Here is a 24359-nt window from a genome sequence, read left to right on the forward strand (position 1 = left end):
CACTGATTTGTTATTATGATAGATATATAAAAATAATAAAATTACATATAATGTATAAATATTTATAATAATATATTAATATATGATAGGTATTTACATTTAATGTATAATATATTAATAAGAAAAGTATTCTTAAATACTGACACCATTATGATTTTAATTACTGGGGAAAAAAGTTTTCTCTGTTTCACTTCTAAGGTAACACGGACAGAATCCACCAACATACTTTAATTAAAAGAATCTTTTCAGAATAGAATGTGCAGTTAAGTGCAAAAGACACGGATACTTTTAACCTCTGTGCTTCAGAGACGCAAAAAATTTTCCATAAACATCTGATTTTGTCATGAGTCTGTCTACATTTTCCTGTTTGAGTCAAAATACACACAGAAACACACATATATTTGGTAAAAATAATAAAACAATCCCCCCACAAAAAAACCCCCACCAAACCCAAACCACAACTTTGCAGTCAGCTTTATAAAGCATTTAACTTTGTGCTGAAAAAGCTTTTATTTAAAAAAAAATATCAGTACCATTGAAGGTTTTCTATGTTAAGAGACTAGATTCTTCAGTACATTCTCAGCAATTTAAAATTCTAAATAAAATAATACAAAAAAGTATTACTAGTACATATAAACTACTGCACCACCACTTCTACGTGTTTTTTGTTTTCCTATTCTGCCCAATATATGTATTTTTTTTTTAAACTAGTTTATCAGCTTTTCCCAGCAAGTCCACTTTCAAATAGCAAAAACTTCTTACCACTAATTACAGTAATTACCATGCTGATATGACTCATGCATATAAACTCAAACCAAAACAGCACTTAAACAAAGTAAGGAACAACAAAAGAAAAAAAAAATTCCTACTCGCATCTTATGAAGTCTTTATGAAAGAGCACAAAATTCAGCAGAATTCTAAAGTATTCTTTTCTCCTTGAGGTAACTAGTGCTCGAAGCAGACTGCCAGCATGAAGACAGAGCAGCTAGGCAGGAGATGAACTCTTCTCCTCCATTCCAGTCAACACCATTTCACCTTGAGGAGGGAGCCACACTAACAGGGCTAATAATTCCTTTATCCCAAAACACTACAAGCCTGCTACTTAGGCTGTATTTTGGCTTTCCCCACCTATTTTCTTTTGCTAAATACAGATATTTCTTGTAAGTAATTCATTTATTTAGAAAATACTGAATAAACTTTTTTAGGAGTCCCAGAATGATACCACTAGTTATTATAATATATTAATTTCAAGATAGTAAATAAAACTGTGGTATAAAAGTAGTATGTGGTATATGGAGAATAGCATCCTTACCCAACTACTCAATTGGCTTTTTTCATTAAAATTCCACTTAGGATTTGAGCATCTGATATCAAAACTCTGTTATTAAGAGGTAGCACACAATATAATCTCAAAAAATAAGAATAAAATGTTTTATATAAATCAACAATAAAAAGAAACATAAAATACATTTTTATTTGGTCAGGAAAGACAGGAACACAGAAAAGACCAACTTTCATTGTTTGCGTCATTTTTTTTATTTGCGAAGAGCACTATTACACAGCCACAGCTAACTACAGAACTAGCCATGCTTTGGAAGTGACACTTGCTGTAACGTGTACTGATCAAAACTATATATTTTTTCCATCTTCATACATTCTGCTAAATGAGCAGTCAATATCTTCAAGTACCGCATAACATCCACAAAGCAAGTATGAGAGGTGACAAGTGAGAATTAAGAATTTGCATGAAACATGACAGGTTCTAATGCAAATATATTTCAGGATACTGTTTGTAACTACCTGTATTTCAGTATTTATGGGTTTCGTCCTTCTTTTAAAGAACCTGTAGACAGTTATTCCACACGTGACTATTTAGGAAGAGCCCCAACATTTTAATAGTGAAAAAAATGTATTAATGCATTAGATGCATGGTTGTGCATGCACAAAAAGTACATGAGTGATATCCAGTCTCAAATGTCCACTTATGCAAATACACTTTAAAGTACCAAGTGTATTTGTACTTCACAAATTTGTACTTTACAATTTGTACATACAAAAAACCCAGTTACATTGTATTTCGAAACTCAGAGTCAGATTCTATTATCATTTGTATGGTGTAGAGAGACTTTGGGACTAACTTGAAAAGTTGTGTCTTAATCCCATGTTGCGTACTGGCTGAAAAACAGCTGTTTAAAGAGTCGGAATTAAATCATCCCTCCTACTAACCTTAATTATTTGCAAAAAGAAGATAATTAATAGTTGTGAATTTAATTCCCTCTTGCTTTATATCTTAGTACAAACTGAAGTTATGAAAAACATTTAAAAATACAATAGAAATTAGAAAGATAATAAACTTTGATTTCATCAAATAAAACCAACTACATTCTAATCAGCATGTTTGCCATTAAAGGAAAATCTCAAAAGAAAATTTCCCAGTATTTTCGTTAGAGTTTAAGATAGAATCTAAAGCCAGACATTTCAACAATTAAAATCAGAAGTTACCTGGATTGCCTCAGTTATAAGTGCAAATATACACGCACAGTTAAAAAAAGCGCTAACATATTCCCTCTTTGCCAATAATATTTATTTCATGTTAAGAATAGAATATGAATGCTTATCCACACAATCACAAGCTTTTTTTTTTATCCATACCAAATGAGAGTAGTAGGATACTTCCACATCTGTACCAAATTGAAAGATTTTAAATTTCTGCACATAGCTCTCGAAATGACAAAAACTCATTCAAAACTTCACAGCATTCCCACCATAGCAAATCTATCAAACACTTGATACTTACAAAGATCTTAGAAAGCCTGAAGGAGGAAAAATAATAATCCTCTAAATTGATGATATTCTATATTCTTTAGAAGCCAGTATTTCCTAAAGTAAACCTAAAATAATCGGGATGTGTCCTAACCAGAATTATTTTTCAGATACAAACTTTCCAAAACATGCAGAACTTTCTAGAACTTTGCAACTACTAGGAACTAGATGCACTCAATCCATTCACGATTGATCCACCTATGGTTTATAAGTTTGCATTTCAAAGAATATCTCTGAATAATAGCCCCTGTTCTCAGAAATCAATACTTCCCACTCAAAAATAACTCTGTACTGGTAAAATTTCAAGGACCTATATACACATACTTTATAGTGAATCTATTCTCTCATATTTTTCTAACAAATGAAACTTTAATGTGGGAAATTTTCAGGTAAGGAGAAGAAAAAGGGTCTTGAAATAGAACTAAGCTGTACTGAGTATCTCTTATACCAAAATATAACGCACACCTTGCCCTTCTGAATAGCACCTGAAAAAGTGCTCTTGCAACAAGCATGAAAAGCTGTGGAATAAACTGTCAAGAGAGAATAACTAAAGATCTGGAAGAAAGCGGAAAACTCGCCACGAATTTACTGAAACATATCAATAGAAATAAACAAACATCTTTTTTTCCTTGAAAAGGAAAGTTGATTTCTAGACAAGAGAAAATGTACATCTAGAACTCAATACAATGTTTGATATTGCACAACATGAGAAATTATTTTAAAATGGAGAAAATGCAAATGAGTATAATAATTACGAAAAAGGAGAATACACTATGTATAAGGAACATGGGAAAAGTCGCACTGACAGGGAAGACAATGATAAGTTGCCAAGACTAAATGAGGCTAATAGCGTTGTTCCTTTAGGCTCACTATTGAACCAACATTATTTCAAACATCATTAAAGTCTCTGGAAGAAAAAGGAGAAAAGTGCTGATGACACAAAGCTCTGAGGTAACACTAACAGACAAAAAAGTCAGGAATATCTTAATTTAGTCTGTAAGACTCTAACATAAATCAGAGAACCAAGGGAAACTCATGGAATTCAGTTATAAGCATATGATCACAGCCCTATTAATTTTACTGCAAAGGAGTACATCCATCCATCCAGTTGTCCATTGGTACGGGCTGAATCCACTGTCAAGAAACATACTTCAAATAGTAGTGTGGCTGGACATCTGGCCTCAGCCTTACTACTCAGCGAGGAGGAATTATCCACATAAAGAGAGTAAAAGACTGAAAAGACTAAGGTGTCCCCTTCTTCCTTCAAGCCAGCAGTCATTTTTTGTGCACTTTGAGATGGAGAGCCCCCATGTAACCACAACTGCCTCCTTCTCTAGACACGGGGAGCATCCCTTCCCCAGTGACCTCATCCTGTATCTTTTCTCATTCTGACACTACCTAATGATGGAAGTACCTAATGATGGAAGTACAATTTTTATCTAAAAAACCCGTATGTTTTTGTCCTGAAATAGCTGCTTACTTGTTTTAACAGTGTGTACAGATGCAAGATTAGAAACAGAAACAATAAACACGTAGATTCCTGCAACTACAAAATGTGGATGAATGATGCAGACTTTCTATACATCTTTGCCTACACTTAATATATACACTGTTTTGCTGAAGCTAGTGAACTTGTTCCTCAGTATTGCTAATGTTTCAGAGTAAATTTACAAGCTAAAAGTGGACTTAAAAACTCTAACAAGATGAAATGACTACAAAACTGTATTTATTATTTTATTATAACAAGATTCAGTTAGAAAAAGTAACGTTTTAGAAATTAAAATGCTCACCATGTAAGTGTTCCTTAAAACAGCAATTCCATTTTCAAGAAAAGATTTTGTAGTACACGAGATTACTCTGCCATGTAGAGTTTGCAGAGATCAAGAATATAAGTCTGCAATATGGCAGAGATTTTTCCCTTCAAACTAAGAAAACCAATGTAACTTATTAAATAAGGTTTTATTATTTTAACACCAAAAAAAGCACCAGTAAATGTAAGCATTCAGTCAAAAGCCAGTGTGTCTAGACTAAGGTCAAACTGAATAGAATTGATGCAAACAATTACTGTGATGGGTTGGGAGAGCAAACGCATGTAGGAATTAGGAGAGAAGGAGGGCAAATGGCAGATCTCCCCTTTAAATAGTACTACATTTTGTACATTGAACTTCAGACACTAGCCTAATCCTCATGTGTTTCTCAGAGCAGTGGTTCACACAGTCCTTACGATCCATTCCCTTTTCTGATTATACCTCAACACATACTGAGTGAGGTGATGGGAGTTCATATATCAAGCTTTTAATGAAGTAGGCCATTTCTCTCTATTCGCTATCTGCTATGACACGTTTAGAGATAGTGAAACTCAAACATAAAAGTCATGAATAGCACACTTGTTAAGGTTGGTTCATATTTGTGGAAAATGCTTTTCCAGGAATAAAGGATCATGACAGAAGGCTATTACCTTCAGAAGAGTAAGCATAACAGCATAACTTTTACTTCTTGAAATCAAGACAGAAGAGATACATAGATGGAGAGATTAATGCCTCTGTGTATAGGGAAGAGATAGGGAAGAGATCTACAAGAAAAGAAAAGACTACATATTTGAATAAGTCATCAGATAAAATCAGATGGGCATTAAACCAGGCATGATGTGTCACCATCGCATGTTTCACAGTGACAGCATATAGGATTTCAACTGCTTCAAACAGGATAGTAATTTTTGGACATGTTTAACTTCTAAACTCCTGCTTCCCTCAAAGTGAATACTACATATTATTATACAGGAGATTTAAAGCCAGGTATTATGTAAAAAAAAGAAAAAAAAAAAAAAAAAAAGGACTGGGGCAGCTTATGTATTGTATTTTTCCACTATATATTTGAGCTATAGTTCCTTTCAAGTGTCAGATCCAAATTCCTCATCCTTATTAAAGGCCACATACTCTCTAAGTAATTCAGTTGCTTGAGTATTTCATTCAAATTAGCTTTGTAGTTTGGAGGCATCGTATCATATAACAGAAATTATTATTATTACAATATAACATACTTATATAATTATATATAAATTACATGTTTTATATATAATGTAATCATTATATAAGATATATGTATATATAGTCCACAGAGAGAGTATACTGTATTATGTATGTGGATGGATTGTGCAGAACTGCACTATGGATAAAACAGCAGTCTCGAGCTCCACAGCAGAAGTTCACAAACTGTGAAATGAATGCAGAGTTTCTGTATACTTTTATGTTCAAATGGGAGAGCTTATAGTTTGCAGAAACAAGAATATATGTATTTTCTATGTTTTAAAAGGAAGTCAGCACAACCCTCAGTAAATCAGTACCTTTATGAAGTAGTAGTAATATAGATGTTCTGGGACACTCTGCCCCAAGGAAACAGCTATAAAACAATTGCCATCCTCATGTTCCCACATGAAATATCTTAAGTTTCAAAAAAGATACGTACCACTGTAGAGTTTTATCATGTCTGCTGTGAGAAATCTCTTTATTATCAGATATGCAGTGCCAGGCTCTGGTAGAGAACTCCAGTGAAGAACTTGTTCTAGTACATTCTCTGTATAATGCAGAGGACGTTCTGAAAAATGCCGGGGAAAAAAAACAACAATGCTGAAACAAAAAAATAACCCCAAGATTGGAGGCCTTTAGAAGTTACACATGCCTATACACAACACTGTCTCATTCACTTTGAGCTACAGAAGAAAAATGCTGCTTTCAAAATATGACAATTAGGCACTTCATCGACTTTCTGCAGCAACACCTTTGCTGGCAGGGTCTGCACAGGTAACAAATACCAAATTAAACAAGCAATAATCAAACGTTCATTGATTCTTTTGTATTTAGTTATGAATATTTTCTTATGTAAAAACACTAAAACATTGCTTTCAAACTAAATACAAAAGTTAGGAACCGGGCATACCTAAATATGATCAAACAGACCTGAGACCTGCAGCTATACTGGGCCTCATTGGCCTAGGCTCAATACAAAATGAATCATCATAGCTACCAATTCTCTGCAGCCAAAACCCAAAGAATTTGGAGCAGTTACAGTGAAAAAAAAAAAAAAAATTTGCAAGATTATATTGTCTGTTAATGATCAAAGCAGACTGAGACAGACTCTTGGTTTCATTACCTTCCTTTTACTAGAAGGGAAAAGCATGTGGTCTTACTAGGTCTTCTCCCTGTTGCTGTGGCTGAGGAATTTCCAGACTTGCACTTTTATATTCCAACCTCATACAAAGAGTGCAGCAAGATTAAAATACCAATAGATGAAGGAAGGCATGACTAGACTGTATGCGTGCGCTTCAACACTTCAGTTGCTTAAACATACCTTTGTTGATAGATAGGTATCATCCATCCTAAAACAGCTCTGAGACCCTTTCACAGGATTGAAAAAACTGCAGTGATAAGAAAGTCCAGCCCGTACTCCATACAAACCCCAGTTCATATACCAAATGAAAGTAGGGAAGACCTTGCAAATAGTCCCTAAATCTTCATTACCAGATCCAGCAGAAATCTGAGTATGACATGTACTGCAACACAGCCAGAGGTATGATACAAGGCAACACTGATGTGGATGGAGGAACACTGTACAGTTCCCCCTCTATGAATCCACGCACACCTCTGAAGGCTTTCACTTGCTCAGCAGTAGGCACCTACTATAATTCATGAGAGCACAAAAACCTTAATGATGGCTTTGCAGGCTACAACTTAGAGCAGTGGATCCAAGTGTCATTTTATCTCCAAAGACAGACTTTTCCAAAAGTTCTGAGTTCCCACTCGCATACCACCTTATGTGGGTCAGGCCTTGAGAACAGCTGGGTACAGCTCCTGTCACACCTGTGTGACACCATCATGTTGGGTCAGGCACGCTAGTCCTGTATCTCAAGTACTGAGGGGAAAAGTATGCCGGCATAATCTCGTTTTTCATTTCTGCTAAGGTAGATGAATATGAAATGTCAACAGCTGTTTTGGGACTGTCCACCACTACCCTCCAGCAGAACATATTTTCCTGAACACCAGAGCTCCAGAAAGCAGCAGCCAAAAATAACACACTTAAGTGACAGAAAAAACTACCGCTGTTTTGGGATGCAAAAAACCTACCTTACCTGTAGACTTGTTATACCACTTATATAAAGATTTTATTATTCAGACATGACAACAAAGCAGCCTAACAAAAATACTATTCTGTAGACAGCAGCTCAATCCCTACTTTATAACACCATTTCTTCTGGCCCTTTTGTTTTAAATGGTCAAACTTATAAAATTTCTTTTCAGCTTTGGGAAAACTGTGGACACTGATGTGACAAAGTTAAAATAACTTGTTGCCTTTGTACCAGACAGAAAAATCTATTTTAAGGAGAACTTTACAAATCTAAGGCAGGAAACACTGGCAAATCACCACATCTTCCTAGAACACCAGCACTCCCAGAGTAAATACCTACTGTTTTATTTATAGTCACATATAAGACCATCTGTCATCACGGATTACATGGTACATAAATCATGATGCTGAAATGTATTAGCTATTTTACTGGCAACACACCTCGTTTACCAACTATCTATCAAGCACAAATTACTGAAAAAATTATACACCCTATTTTGTAAAAGCATATGGTATGGAAGGTTCTGCATTAGGTTAGATAAAATTATCAATTATTTCAACTTTTCTATATGCAAATAATTTAGCTGATTTTTAATATTGCAATTTTAGTATTTTGAACAGCAAGCAGTCAACACATACTTCCAATTACCCTTTTACTTAGGTCATCATATGCTGGTAAATATCCAAAACCAGTCATTTTCACCTTAAACAACACTAACTATCAGGAGAAAATTACTTTTTAGAAAACGTAAGATTCTAATTTTCTTGATTTCTCAGGGTTTGTTTTGAGGGCAGTATATCTTAAAAAGTAAAATAACTCTTATAAAACTTCAGGACGAAGTGTAACAAACTGAATACCACCATGCACTGGACAGGTACCAGGCCATGGCAAGAACACAAGCAGAAAATTAATTTCTGTCAGAAAGACATTGTGATCATTAATGTACATTTGAAACAAATACACAAACTTTGTTTCTGTCATGACATGTCAGAATCTCAACTTATTTGTAAATGCCTTAGATTATGTAATGTTCAATGCGTTTGTTAAATTATGCTAGTAAGATCGACTTGCAGCAGCAAAGACTCAAGGGGATTTTTAGTTCTTTAGTGTCACATTTGGACCAAAGACTGCACAGGATTTTTCCTCTGTTATTTTCTCTGGATTTCAGCCTTTTGAAAATCTGCTAGATTCAGCCATAGCACCACAGGAGTCTTCCTGATTAAGCACCTCTTACTACATGCATTATTTTTATTTTTCAACATTATTAATTCAGTTCGCCTGTTCTGATGCACAGATTCTTCCACGAAGGGGTCCACGAAGCAGACTCTCCACAGTCTCTACTGATTGGAGCCAGGTGCTGAATTAGGACTTTATTTAGTTTGCTTTTTGCTTGTCTATTTTGGTTTTAAAACACTGGTATCCCACTTCGACTTTGCATTGTAAACTCTTGTTTCAATGGGATACACTCTAATCCCTTGCCAATATTTATTGTCATATATAGGGCCTGTAGTGTCTCACTCTAAGCTTAATTTTACTGATCCTCCATAGACATTAGCCCAGACAACATTTCTAGCCCACACTAAAATACTAGTTGCTGCACACAAATACCTCAAGAAGCTGCTGTGGGGTCTATCTTTTGTATTTACTTTTATGTTCTCTTGGCCATATCTAGTTTAGTTTTCATTTGCCTGCAAGTATTATATATACAGTTTAAGAAAATAAAATTCCCTCTTCAGATTTTTCCATTACTCAGTCAAAAGAAATAGGATTTCTAGAGTACTTGTAAAAGTTATCAGGACTCTTCTAAAGATACTAGATGCTAGCATTCTTTGTCAGTTGACACTCGCATCTATGAATCTGGAAATGAACTCTATGTTACAACCCTACACAGCATCACCACAAGACTGCAAGATGCAAACAGGGATCAGTATCATTTATTTTAAGTCGAAAGGGAGAATGCAATTCCATTCTCGTTATTGATACCGAAAAGGTCAAGACTGAGTATATCAGAAATACTAGTAAATCTAAAGAGATTACTGTAAGCACATCTGAAAATCAAGTACAACAAAGCTATTTGTGCTGGTTTTGGCTGGAGTAGAGTTAATTTTCTTCATAGTAGCTAGTATGAGACTATGTTTTGGATTTGTGCTGATTTTGTTATTGCTGAGCAGCAATTACACAGAGTCAAGGCCTTTTCTGCTTCTCACCCCACCACACCAGCGAGTAGGCTGGGGGTGCACAAGAAGTTGGGAGGGGACACAGCCAGGACAGCTGACCCCAACTGACCAAAGGGCTCTTCCATACCATATGACATCATGCTCAGCACATAAAGCTGGGGGAAGAAGCAAGGGGGATGTTCAGAGTAATGGCATTTTGTCTTCCCAAGTAACCATTACGCGTGATGGAGCCCTGCTTTCCTGGAGATGGCTGAACACCTGCCTGCCCATGGGAAGGAGTGAATGAATTCCTTGCTTTGCTTTGCATATGTGCATGGTTTTTGCTTTCCCTATTAAACTGTCTTTATCTCAACCCACAAGTTTTCTCTCTTTTACTCTTCTGATTCTCTCCCCCATCCCACCGGGGTGGAGTGAGCGAGCGGCTGTGTGGGGATTAGTTGCTGGCTGGCATTAAACCATGACACTATTCAAACAATCTTGGAACATTTAGTAATCTTAGTTTTCTCAATTTTTTGTAGTTTTTTTCTTAACTTGAAAATAGGTACCTTCACTACAGAAATAAACTAGTCCACAGTCCACTTCTGTAACACAAAAATAATAAGAGCAGCAACTTACTACGAAGTACAACTAGACATTGCTTTTTACTAAAAGCAATTTTAGAGGGAATTTTATTTCTGTCCCCCAGGTATTCTTCAAAAATCAGATTACATTAGTGAGTATTCATTGAAATACAATGTTTTAATTAAATAAAATCTCTATTACTTTATGTTAAGTATCTCTAATAATAAAGTGCAAGCTCCAGCATGCATAAAGCACTCCCAATGTTAAAACCTCTTTACAGTTCATGAATATTGTGACCGTGTGACATTTGCTCCTGCTGGCAGCAAAACCATATTTAAAACAAATTTTTCAAGATTCTGCTAGATACACCATAATGCCACTTGCCATAAACACAGGACTACACAACTTTATGCCTCCTTTTTCATCTACACACATACAATAATTGACTAAATAATAAAAAAGATCCTTTCCCCCAAGTCTTACATGTATTTTCTCATTTCATTTTCTGAAAAACATTATTTCTTATAAAATCAACTGCTGACATTCTAATGAAAATAAGTTTCTTCTTTGAGACTTATTGGGAAGGCCTACTTTTCTATAGCTGATGACTAATGAACTGCAAAGCAGAGTAATATAAAGAATATTTTTTCAGCCCCCAATTTATAAGCATTTTAAAACAATTCATCACATTATTTCTGGCAAAGTGTAGAAAGAAATCATGTAGCTGTCACAGTAACCAAATGTAAAACAATGGCATGAAGGTTAATTTTTGTTTTCTTTCTATAAACTTTTTTGTAACTCCTTAACTAAGCTTTTGATTATGTTAAGTATTGAAAAATAAAAACAATAAAATCTGATGAACACACATAAATTTAAGTGTCACTAACCTAGTTCTCCATTTTCAAGTACTTCAAAAGCAGCCCAGATATCATCTTTGTTGGGAATAATGTTTTTGATTCCTAAAACATCATTAGTTAATTCTTCTGCTTCCATCAAAGGTGATACCTGTAATACAAATTGAAGCAGTTTATAATATATTACAAATCCCGATTTCTGATTTCTGTTTTCAAAATCTTCTTCCCTGCAATTGACTTGGGGGGGGGGGGGGGGGGGGAGGGAAGGCAGCAGATATACAGAGTTGGAAACACATAAATTATTTATCAGACTCCAGCATTATTTCCTTACTTTGTTCCACAAAATCGTAGTTATAATTTTTAGCTGACTGATAACTTGGTAACTTGAAATTCCTTTTCTCTACCCTTGAAAAATTAGGGGGCGGGGGGGGGAAAGCCTTGATACGTTTTCTTGGGTATGGGAAGGTAAATATTACCGAAGTACCATTTTATCATCTTAGCAATACATATTCCCATTTTTATTCCTATTTTAAAAAGCATGTCTTATGTGTATGTATGTGTGCATCTCTGTATACCACATATATGTACAAACACAAGCGTTTGAGAGTCATATGGTGAACAGAACAAAAAGGAAACAGAAACAGAGAGGTATAACTTTAAAAAAAAAAAGGCATTGCCATAAATTTTCTACTTCCTTCTTAACAATATTTGTCCTTTGTCATTATAGAAATTAAATTTTTTTCCTCAGCATCCAAACAATAGAGGACTACTACATGGAGATGAGTGTATTTAAAATACACTATCAGATATAAGGCTGAAATATCTCAATCATAGTTAAGTAACAAGCTTTGGTTTCTTAGCACTCAAGGAAAGCAGATAGCCACTGGCAAAAAGAAAAATCAGGAGGAAGGTCATTTAAATAGCCTTGTACTATTGAATAAAACCAGCATTCACTGTGTACTTGTTAACGTCCTTGCCTGTTGCAGCCGTAGAGCTGTGAGAATGTATACCAGTGTATACTGCAGTAAAACTAGAGGCTATCTCCCCTTTAAAATTGTATAACATTCTCCCTAAAAATGCATAATAATCAGTCTTTACAAAACCTAGACAACACAGCAAATTAAAAAAAAAAATATTTAAAAGAATAGTGATAGATATAAATTCATATTTTCATTATGTAATTATATAAAAACATGTATGAGAATAAATTTGGTATACTTCATGAGAAAGTGCTTAGTAAAAACACTGTATCACTTCTATACACTAACCCTGATTATAATACTACAGTCTGGCTCCTTTCTTTCCACGTAAACTTCAATAAGCAAGTCTCCAGCCTGGGAAACCTAAAACAAAACACAATTAAAAAAAAATTAGACTGTCTTAAAAATATTTTAAGTATCCTTTTAAATTGAGAAAGTACAATTATTATCTAGTAGATGTGCTAGAACCTACTGAACTCAAAACTTTTTTTTCACCCACTTATCTACAAAAGTAGTGCAATGTTGACTCTAATGGGAAAACCTGCACTACATTCACTTTTATTTGACTACTGTAAGGAAAAAAAAAACCCTATTCACAGATTCAGGGGGAAAATCCAAACCCTGACTTAAATCCAACAGAATCATATCAAACAAAACGAACACGCTTTACAAATATACATTCAAGAGCAGGAAAACTAGGGGAGACATGAAATAAGTGGAAATTTTAAAGTTATATTTAAGACTGCAAAGTCTAAGACATGAGTGTACCTTGGTATCTTACAGTGTCAGAACCACAACTCTGGTTTAGAGGTTAGCCAGGTTCACTTCAGAGGCAAAACAGATTAATAGAATTTAAAACCATGAAAAAAGACAGGACAGGAACTCCAAACTAAAATGAGTTAGTTAAAAATGAGAGGAAAAATTACAAATAACAGAATGTTTCAGTCATATAGCCATACGTACACATCCAGATAATCAAAATTCATTACTATGAAGACTACATTTATGATTATTAATCACAATTAAAACTTGTCATTACATAGTTAAAAAAGGAATCAAAATGAATGCTCTTGATAGCAACCTATGTTAAACATAGCTCTTCAAATTTTTTTGATAGATATCTAACCTTTATGTACAACGCTAACATGTGGAATAATTAGAGGATAAAGCAAATGTATTACATAATATATAATAGTTTAATATACTCAATACCAACAAACATAATTCAAGAATGTCTAATAATATGAAACTTACAAAGAAATTGGAAAGTCAGTAAATCCAACATTTTATGATCAAGGACAAAAATCTGATTCATGAGAAGGAATTTTTTATTTTCCTAGGTTTGCTCATCTATGGCAATAAAATTATCTTCAAGGATGAGAAATTACTTTTCTACAGTTAAAAATCTCATGTTTTGCCTGCTCTGATTCCCTTGCACTATAGTAATAAGCATCTTCAAAAGATTGTAATGCATCAAAGTACCAAAAATATTTTCTAAAACTAAAATACATGGTGATGATCAGAGCATAGGAAGAAAAAATAAGGCCGAAAACTGGACCTTTCAGGAGGTGTACCCTTTTATTAATAAGCCAATATAAAGAATTCATAATCAAATTAACATGAGGAATAACAATTTGTGTCTTAATTTTGAGAACAGTATTCATAGTGATGCTACTTATTTATATATTACTCAGAGGAAGAGGTTAAGAAAAGTAAAAAAACTGCATCATATACAGAATAAGATATGGAGAAAATGACAGAAACAGGCAAGCTTTGGGATACATTTTGACTAATTTACAGAAGCTAAAACTACATTTCTATAAAAAAATAAATGGCAGCACTCAATTTTAAAGAACATTAACATTCTGAAAAATGGTGACTTTAAAGTTAGTTTAGCCCCTGAGAACAGAAAACTAATGGAAACATTTGTGAGGAAAAACATTACAAAGCTACTTTGAAGAAAGCTGCTTAATTATAGTGGCACAGACTCAAAAAAGCTCATTTAGTTGTAAAATTTGCTTTTCAGATGATATTACAGAAGAAGGTTGGAAATAAGAATGAAGCTGACATTTGATTTCCACTGGGTTCATGTAAACAACTGTGTGGAGAGAAAATGTGATGTAAATTACAGCAGCAAACAGAAACAGCTGGCATAAGTATATGGTGGACAGAAAATGAAGAGCGGCTAATGAAGTGCCACCTGGAATGGAACTTCAGTGACATTTCAGACATGAGAACTTCCAGGCCTTCAGCAGAAATTTGGTTCAGTTGTTCTTCTCTGAATACTCTGCATCACCAGCCTGGAAATAATTCTACTACAGCAACCTATATACTTGAATGTATTAAGTATCCATATCAATGATTTTCCCACAAATATGCACACATTTTGATGCAATAATGTCAGATTAAATGAAAAGGATTCTTACACACAATTCTTCATTGTAGCTGCTTGAGGCCTAAGTTGCCAATCACCCATGCTGTTACATCACTCGGTCTGCACCACGTCATCAGTTTTAGCAGTAGCGGGAAGCCCATCCAAAAAAAGTTGCCAAAGAGCTACCTCTCCTGCATGAGCCTGAAGTCCAATCTCCATGCCACATGGTCTGCATACGCAAGACTTGCATATGCATGGTCCTGCAAACTGCTTACAGGCTGAATGATGGTAGCTACTAACGGAGGAAGTAGAGCAGCTGAAAATGTTTCAGCATACCCCTTTCTTTCACTGAAATAATGAAAGATATCAACTTAAAGCTATACCATTCCAACTAACCACTGTTTCTATTCTGAAAATGTTTATTCTATTTCATGTCTGTAGTGGCAAATATAGCTCATGACAATAGGCTGGGGTCTGGCTATTCTTTATATAGTGTTAATGAAAGCATCAAATGCTAAGTTGAACTTAACAGCAGCAGTTTAAAAAGTTTATACAGCCAAGCCTGGTAAAATACAAAGCATAGGCATCCATATAATCTAGTCTTCCAAAATTATGAGTAATATGCACTTTATATTTATAACTTCTGTCATGAGTATAAAGTATAACAAAAGACGAAGGTCAATCTTTTTCAAAAGCACTTAGTGTTAGGCCAGGTCTGGCTCTAATGTATTCCCCCAGCAAAACCTACTGACAATACCATGCATAGTTAGGGAAATGTTGAATTCTTCCAGAGGAAAAGTTTTATATAAATCTCAAAACATCCTTGTAACCACCTAGAATAAGCTTCTGTAATCAGTGGGCTTCAGGCAGTAAATACTTTGAAATAATAGCAAGTGCACCATCTTTGATCAGAATTACTCCCTTGTGCATTGAAGTGGCCCCAGGCATTAGACATCCATGCATTTCACATGTTATGTGAAACACTAAATTGAAAACAGTGTTTAAATTGAAACACTAGTTACATTAATCATGTCTGCTACAGAAAAATTGGCAACTGGCATAAAATGTTCCACAGCTTAATTCAGAGGGGAAAAATGTTCATAGTCACAATCAAATTGCCACAAATGACAGTCAGACTCTTGAGGACTCCATTCCTCAGTTGTTACATTCAATGGGTAATAGGCTGACACAACGGAGAGCATGCAGTCCCTAACCTTAAGAGCAGTTCAAACTTCAATTTATCAACCATTAAAAGGCAGAAGTTTTGTTCCAGTGTCCATTGCTTGTTTAGAAGGCTAAAAAGAAAAAGGCTGTTATCTCTGGGGCAAGTGCTCCCAAACAACTAAGGTCTCCTGAGTTCATATTTGCTAGCTTGACTTCTGGTGGCTCTTTTTTCCAGGAAATGCCATACAGACTAAAGATACCAATGATTTGGTAAGATCCAAAACCATTTTCCAACTCAAACTCAGCATTTCATGATGTCTCCAGATACAATATTGACAAAGATTAATTAATAAAATCCAGCAGCTCAGTTACTATTTACCTCATAACAGGTTGTGAAAACATGTACTGAATATTAAGAATCCATGTTTTCCAAGTAGGAATCTGGACTTACTTCAGATACACAATGTTAAAATGCCCCAGTGACCGAGTTTGTTCTAAGAATTTTGCATTACTTATTTTCTGTATAGGGAGAAGAACATCAACCACAGCTTTAAGTTGAGATCATTGTCCTATTTGGGAAACAGGGGAGTTGATCATTCTGTATACTATTTTCCGGTTTACGCCATTCAAGTCTATATTAAAGAATAAAGCCATAAAACAATGTACACCATTTATAGCGCACATCCATTTTGCCCACACAATACAAATAATATAGCATAAAATATCTGATTAGGTCTTAATAGTAAAATGTTTCTAGAAGAGAGTGAAAAAGGCAGTACTTTACTATAATAATTTGTCATTAATAATCAATTTTTCTGTCTCCTTTTCACATTGAGATTTTCTAGCATACAGCATTTCTGATATCTTTTTCCTTTGTTTATGTAACAGTTCATATGGAAATCCAAAGTGTTTGGTCACATAAGGTCTTGAGCAATGCAAAAAGAGGCTAAACAGATCTTTCTGTGTTTAATTTTGCAATAGCAATCCTCAAAACAATCACTTATGTACATGGGTATCCAACGAATTAGCCTTTTCTATTAAAACATTCTTGGTACCTAAAGTTTCTTTTCTTACTTAAGACTGGTGCCACCTTGGTAAAGCCGAGAAGCTCATCCATCTAACCACTAAACTCATCCAGGATACACTCTGAATGAGCCCACTGCCAAACCCAATGATTTGAATTCATACTTCCAAGGCAGTGCCATAATAGACGGGCTCGAATTTATTCCAGGTGATTGTAAAGTTGTGGAAGGATTGTGAAGGGTTGGAATTTGACACAAAGGAAATAATACACTCCACTGCATCTAATAAAGCTGTACCACACTGTAACCACAGATATTCAAGAGAAGGAAAAATGCATTCATGTCAGCCATTTCCTTGCACAAGGAAGTATTTAGCCTCCTCATTCCTCATCTGCATATTAAAATGGAAGAAAATGTTCAAGTTCTCCTTTAGAAAGTACCTTATCTTAAGACAGTGGTTTGGGTCTGTGAATCAGTATCTGACACACACATGTTGAGGCACATAAGAAAAGGAGAATTTAAGAGGCTCCTTCCTTCAGCATCGCAGCTACGGGCTAGGTCAGAAGGCTTCCTATGCAGCATGCTGACCGTTAAGACTGCAAGTCTCCCTACCCATTTCACAAGTAACTGAAGTGCTTAATCTGGGACAGAACAGTACTACTGGCATCCAGGAGCCTTGCACTAAATTCTTGAAATTGAAATACTGCTTCTTACATGACACAATGCCTGAGATCATGCCACCAGCAACCAAACAGCATGGGCCTGGAAAGAACCAGGGCACACTCTGGTCAGGGCTCTGAGCAACTGGGGTCCCAAGATCCCAGAGCGAGCCAGGGAGTGCTTCTGCACCTCAGGTAAGGTTAGCCCTCATGCACCTAAGGCCTCTGGAGTTTCAGAACTATGTGGGATGCAAACACAAGACCTCCTGCTGGGGGGGGGAGCAATGCTGAGATGGAAGTCATAGCTGTGATACAGTAACTTACTCTAGAAATTGTCTGAGAAAGCACTTAATGAATACAGCAAAAATTCACAGATAAACCCAGGTGATAACATGATTCAGTGAAATTTAATATCGGTGACATGTCGTATCTAGGAGACTCAGTAGGCAGACTTCATAGTCCAGCTGAGACTCTCTCATACATCATATCTAAGTATTTAGCACTTATTTACCACATTCTTTGGAGAACTTTTTTTCCCATGGGATGAAAAAAATAGATTTTCAAATGCATACATTTAAATACAATTCCTAATGCATTTCTTTTTAGCCCTTTCTCTCCCTTTAAACTGAAGTAGGAAGTGTAATTTTCTTCTATTTTGTAAGTTCTATTTGTACAAGCGTTCTCTCCCAAACTAAAAGTAGTAATTTCTAGCAATGTGTTAAGAATGAACGAGAACAAATTTGACAGTTGCATACCACCTAATAAAATAAGAAGCCCTTTCACTGCTGCCTTCCAAATTTTAAGTACAATAAAGCACTGTAAATTATCTCTTTCTATTTCTGAGGCCTGGATGGATGAGCAAAGAGCTCCTGACTGAATTCAGACAAAACGAACAAAGTGTATAAGAGATGGAAGCAGGGGCAGGTGACCCAAGAAAAGCACAGAGCTACTGTCCCATTGTGCAGGGACGAGGTTAGAAAAAACAAGGCTGACCCCAAGTTGAGACTTGCAAGGTATGTGAAGGGCAACAGGAAAGGATTCTACAAGTACTAGAGGGAAGGTCTGGAGCAAGGAAGATTACCCTCAGTGGAGGAGAACCAGGTTAAGGAGCACTTAAAGAAACTAGATGTACGCAAGTCCATGCGGCCTGACAAGGAGGACCCACGAATGCTGAGGAATCTCACTGATGTCACTGTAAAGTCACTCTCAATTATCTTTGAAGAGTCATGACAGCTGGGAGATGTTTCCAAAGACTGGAAGAGCACAAGTATCAATCCCATCTTCAAGAAGGGCAAGAAGGAAGATTTGGGGAGCTACAGGCTGGTCAACCTCACCTCAGTCCCTGGGAAGGTGACGGAGAAAATCCTCCTGGAAAGTGTTTCCAAACATGAATGAGAACAAGGTGATTGGGATTAGTTAGGAAGTGGTCACGGAACCAAGACTGTCAGAGTTCAAGGAGCATCTGGACAACACTCTTAGTCACATGGTTTAGTTTTAGGTAGTCCTGCAAGGAGCAGGGAGTTGAACTCCATGATCCTTATGGGTCCATTCCAATTTGAGATATTCTATGATTCTATGATAATTCTGTGATGAGGTAGCAGATTTTGTTTCATTTTTAAGGTTAAAGTGGTATTACTATTTTTTGTAGAGAATTTAAAGCTTAGCCATGTGTGTTATGAGAATCAAGCCAGAGTCTATTAACACAGTAGGTGTAACCATAAATTCAGAAAGCTGATTATTAATGCTAGAGACTTTGCTGAGAGCAAAATAAGAACAGTTAAAACCCTGGTTCAATCTTTCTATAACTCCGCCGCCCAACAACCTGGAGAGTCCCAGGGAAACCAGTCCAAACAGGCCCAATTATTCATGAAGGTTCCAATTTGATTATAAAGTTTAAAATTTGGAAGACTGGCTTTTCAGGTGCTGGAAGGTTTTTAATAAAAATCTTACCAATTTTAGAAAGCCTAGACTTTTATTTTAAAAAAACAAAAGCAAGTCTCTCTCTTTTTCTTCAACAAGCAGCCTTTCAAATACAACACACCTCATAAAGGTGATTTCACAGTGGTATCCAGGTGGAAAAGTACAGAACAAGCCTACTTTATTTGGGTCTTCTCTATATTCCTCACAGCTTCAGTTTTAGACAAACCTACCTAACCAGCAGTTGCTACTATATTATTCAATCCATCAACGGTCTTTCAGTTTCCTTTCTACTTTTTTTCTCCCTATCTAATCAAAACGTCTCCACTATCTCTTTCTCTACTCATGAAACTCCTCTCATATCTCAATATGAGATAAAAATAAGACTCCAGATAGCAATTCACAGAACATGGAAGTTCAACGTGCATTTGCAAGACCTTGTCTTCTTAATGATGGCTTACAAGGTACCACAAAACTGTTGCTGGAAGGGGGAAGGCAGCCAACACACAAAGCATTATAGATTTTTTTGCTAGCTTTCTGTTAGTTTCTAAAGCCCTATAAGCTCCAAAATCATTGAAAGCTTCTCCTCCACTACTTTATATTTCTGAAAAAGCTTTTAAGCTCCCTACATTTTCTTTTACCTCTCTTAATTCAACAACCTTGGTAGTGTTATGAAACTTACCAATTTTAATTTTTGCTTTAATTAGGACTGTACACAAATACCATTCAGACAGTGAAACATGCTATCACTTCACTGTTTCTTATCACTCTGAAGTTATTCAAAAGTTGTTACAGGTAAGACTGGAACTCAAGATGATAATAAGTGGCATAAGATGTCCCATTTTCTTATATCGTATCACTAAGTTCAGTTTTACTGTTAGTATGTGTCTGAAGCTTCCTCAAATAATATTTGTGCTTTGGGGTTGGTCACAAAACAGGATGCAGCTAAAGATTCAGATGCTTTAAACTGAAAGGGATGGTGAAACTCTAATGAAGAGAGACCATGTATACCCAAAGCTCATGAAATAATAAAAGTATTAATATACACTTGAAGGTATTTAATATGCGTGTTTAAAATTAAGAAAAGACAGGTCATCACTTTCACACTTGCAAATGTTGACCATTTCCTCCTAGTACAATTGATGAAGCACAGTAAAAGCATGTAACAATCTGTAAGTCATCCCAGTGCTCAGGCCAGAACATAATTCCACAGTATGCTTCACACAGAACTGTTTTGCTTTATCAGTTTATGCCTCCTCTTTTGTTTCATTTTATTTCCCTCAGCTCCGTAGTTAACACTGGTCACTATACAAACTTAGAAATTTATATTTAAATCTAGGTATTAAAACCTGTAAACAACAGAATAGTCTTTGTTAAAATTGTTTTCATACCAGTTGATATTTGCCACTTACCTGAGTGTCTTTCCACCTGGTAATAAAGCTGTTCTCTATATCCATTTGTTTGACCTGGTCTTCATTTATCTATTTAAAATGGATCATTTTTGATCAATTAATAAGTATAAGGGAGCTAGTATAAAAATCACAACATAAACTAGCAAACACCAATTTAATATAATAAACTAAGATAAATACAAATAGAAATATAGAGGAATGCTTACATTTAACAATACTAAATAATAAATAACAATAACTGATATAGAGGAATGCTTACATTTAACAATAGTAAATAATAAATAAAAAAACTGGTCATCATGTTCTTATAGAAGCAGCTACGCAAAATATTCTATCAGTCAGAAACAGCACTTCCATTGACGGGATTCGTTACTATAAATTTTACCAAATACATACTAGAAGAGCGAGGAGTCCATGAAAAACTGCCAAACAATGTTACAGTGGTACAGTAAACTCTAAACCAAAATGGCTAATACGAATTGCTGCTAGTAGTATCTTTTCTATCCAGTTGGATTTAATGTTCTTTCTAGGCTAAGGAACCAAACTCTTTCTCTAAAGCCTTTATTGTAACCACAGCTCAGAGACTAAGAACACAGAATTCTTCCATGCTTCAGTTCTGATCAGGCCCATAACATTTGAATACAAGTATTATATTTAATAGTCATAATGTTAAAATTTTCTTGAAATTGGTATGCTGGTGTCAGCAAGAAGGATGCGCACCATTTTGGGAAACAGTAGCTCACAGCAATCCTATAAATATAGTCTTTCCTACACAGGCTAAGCTAGCTGGGAAATAAAATTTAAAGCAGACCAAGAACAATGTCCACTGAATTAGAGTTCAAAAGCCCCGCAAATCCTCAGACAGTGTAACTAATAGCAAGATCATATTTATGAAGATTTCTATATTTTAGCATGTCTAACAGCTGAACAATTAGGGCACTTTTATATGAAGATACCTACATCAAAAAGTTGCACATAATTTTTAATTAGATCTTCAATTACATTGACTTCTTCACTAGTTTGGCCTTTAGTTTGGAATAAGCATGAGGAAAACACCATGGCTAGATTGTGAGGGTTCATATGATTGATTTCAGAACACTTCTGCACCCTGTTGAAGGAAAAATAAACATATTTAGGAGGTTTCATTGTTCCTTTAATTGTCTGAGGCTCCTCTACAGATTATGCAGTGCATTTCAAAAAGAATAACATTAAATGCAATGAAAAAAATCTAGTATTATTTATTCTTTTTTATATTTATTTCTTTATATACTTTATCTCACATCTCATTACAGAAATGAAAACTTATACTTTCTATCTGCATCTCAAGTGATATCAAAATTATTTAGAATAGAATAAAAATAGAATAGTTCAGTTGGAAGGGACCTACAACGATCACCTAGTCCAACTGCCTGACCAATTCAGGGCTGACCAAAAGTTAAAGCATGCTGTTAAGGGCATTGTCCAAATGCCTCTTAAACACTGACAGGTTTGGGACATTGACCACCTCTCTAGGAAGCCCGTTCCAGTATTTGGCCACCCTCTCGGTAAAGAAGTGTCTCCTAATATCAAATCTGAACCTCCCCAGAAGCAGCTTTGAACCGTTCCCACGCATCCTGTTACTGGATACCAGGGAAAAGAGATCACCACCTCCCTCTCCACTTCCCCTCCTCAGGAAGCTGTAGAGAGCAATGAGGTCGCCTCTCAGCCTCCTTTTCTCCAAACTTGACAAGCCCGAAGTCCTCAGCCACTCCCCACAGGACATTCCTTCCAGCCCTTTCACCAGCTTTGTTGTCCTCCTCTGGACGCATTCAAGGACCTTCACATCCTTCTTAAATTGTGGGGCCAAGAACTGCACACAGTACTCAAGGTGAGGCCACACCAATGCTAAATACAGCTTTGCTATATTATGTTATGTAAGTATATCCTTACAAACTTATGATCCAAGATCAAACAAAATGTGGAAAGAAAAGAGATCTTTCTTAGTTTCTACATTTATGGTAAAGTTTTCATATCAGTTCTGTTGTTTACATAATGTGTCCTCTTTTGGAAGCAAACACTTTACAGTATCACAGAATTTTGGCTGTTAAACACATGAATTCAAACTACTTTCAGAACAGAAATAACAGCATATTAATATATCTTAACTGGATATGCTTAGAAGCATTGTTAAACACAATATTTACTATAATCTTCATCCGAATAATGGCACCAATCAATTTAATAATCGTATAAACAGTTTTTAAAGGACATCTGCTACATACCTGGCTATGTAATGTAATTTCTAAACACAATATCTTGTAAAGAAAAGGTTCTACACATTCCCTACCCACTACAATTTACCAGGAATATGATTTGACTTGTTCAATAGATAATATAATATAATATGAGACCATTACTATTTAACCATGACAGTGCAGAATCATCCAAGTCACACATTTTTTATACATTTGCTGCTGCTGCTTTGATCTAGGAATAAGACATGACCTTTGCTGCTTAAACAAGTTTAAGTTTTGGATATTCTCTACTGCTACCTCAGTTGCAAAATGAAGCGCTGATGAAAAACAGAAAGGGTAGCTAATTCTCAAACTTATTATGTACAACACAGATTGTGGAGAAGGACATTTTCCCCGAAAAAATCTTTTAATTTCAAGAACCATTTGCAACAATCTTCTGGAAGACTAGCAGACTGGGGTAAAATGAATTCGTATAAAGAAAATACATCAAAAATTACCCTACTTGGACACATACACTGGCAGCCCTATCTCACTGTAAGACTGTTCCATCCCATTGATATTTATAGATACCTACTGCTAAAAATACAACCAAAGAAAAAACACATTATAAATTAAAGGGAATCAAATATAATTAATCGTCACAACTAGGTAAGCCTTTGATGCTTACTAGTTAATGAAACAAGCCACATTTCATTTATGGTAGAGTTATACTGAGAACACATTACAAGAATTTCTCTGCTACAGTGCATCATTTGCATTGACCTGTAAAGATGTTCAATTAAAGCAGCCAAAGTTGCCCTATTGACTGGTGGAAGTGTCCGAATAAAAGCTTCGTACTTCCTCACACGTTCCTTTTCATTCTGTGTATCTGCCGGAAAATAATAATCATTGAGCATTAATAACAATGCACACTAAAACCCAACAACAGTTCTTATTAACTATATTAGCATCATTTAGTCATTTAAAATTACAATTTACCCAATCAACCTCCTCTTCATAAAGGCAATACTGACAATCTACTATTATCAAAGTCTACTATTGTACACTAGTTCAGGGAAAC

General features: G+C 35.5%; 1 protein-coding gene across 8 annotated transcripts in view; it reads right to left on the reverse strand.

Annotated features, from left to right (window-relative positions):
* The window catches only part of ARAP2 (ArfGAP with RhoGAP domain, ankyrin repeat and PH domain 2), a 141263-nt gene that overhangs the window by 20509 nt on the left and 96395 nt on the right, over positions 1 to 24359 (reverse strand). For all 8 annotated transcript variants that reach the window (XR_012042536.1, XM_072861829.1, XM_072861830.1 and 5 more), the window contains 6 exons: positions 24062 to 24167; positions 22026 to 22173; positions 21066 to 21134; positions 12806 to 12880; positions 11571 to 11688; positions 6289 to 6417 (listed from right to left, as the gene is read on the reverse strand). Coding sequence is in view for 7 of the 8 variants with exons in the window: in XM_072861829.1 (XP_072717930.1) it covers positions 6289 to 6417; positions 11571 to 11688; positions 12806 to 12880; positions 21066 to 21134; positions 22026 to 22173; positions 24062 to 24167 (645 nt within the window). In the remaining variant the exon portion in view is untranslated. The remainder of the gene's footprint in view (positions 1 to 6288; positions 6418 to 11570; positions 11689 to 12805; positions 12881 to 21065; positions 21135 to 22025; positions 22174 to 24061; positions 24168 to 24359) is intronic.

This window comes from Ciconia boyciana, chromosome 5, assembly GCF_034638445.1.
Source record: "Ciconia boyciana chromosome 5, ASM3463844v1, whole genome shotgun sequence".
Taxonomy (NCBI): Eukaryota; Metazoa; Chordata; class Aves; order Ciconiiformes; family Ciconiidae; genus Ciconia; species Ciconia boyciana.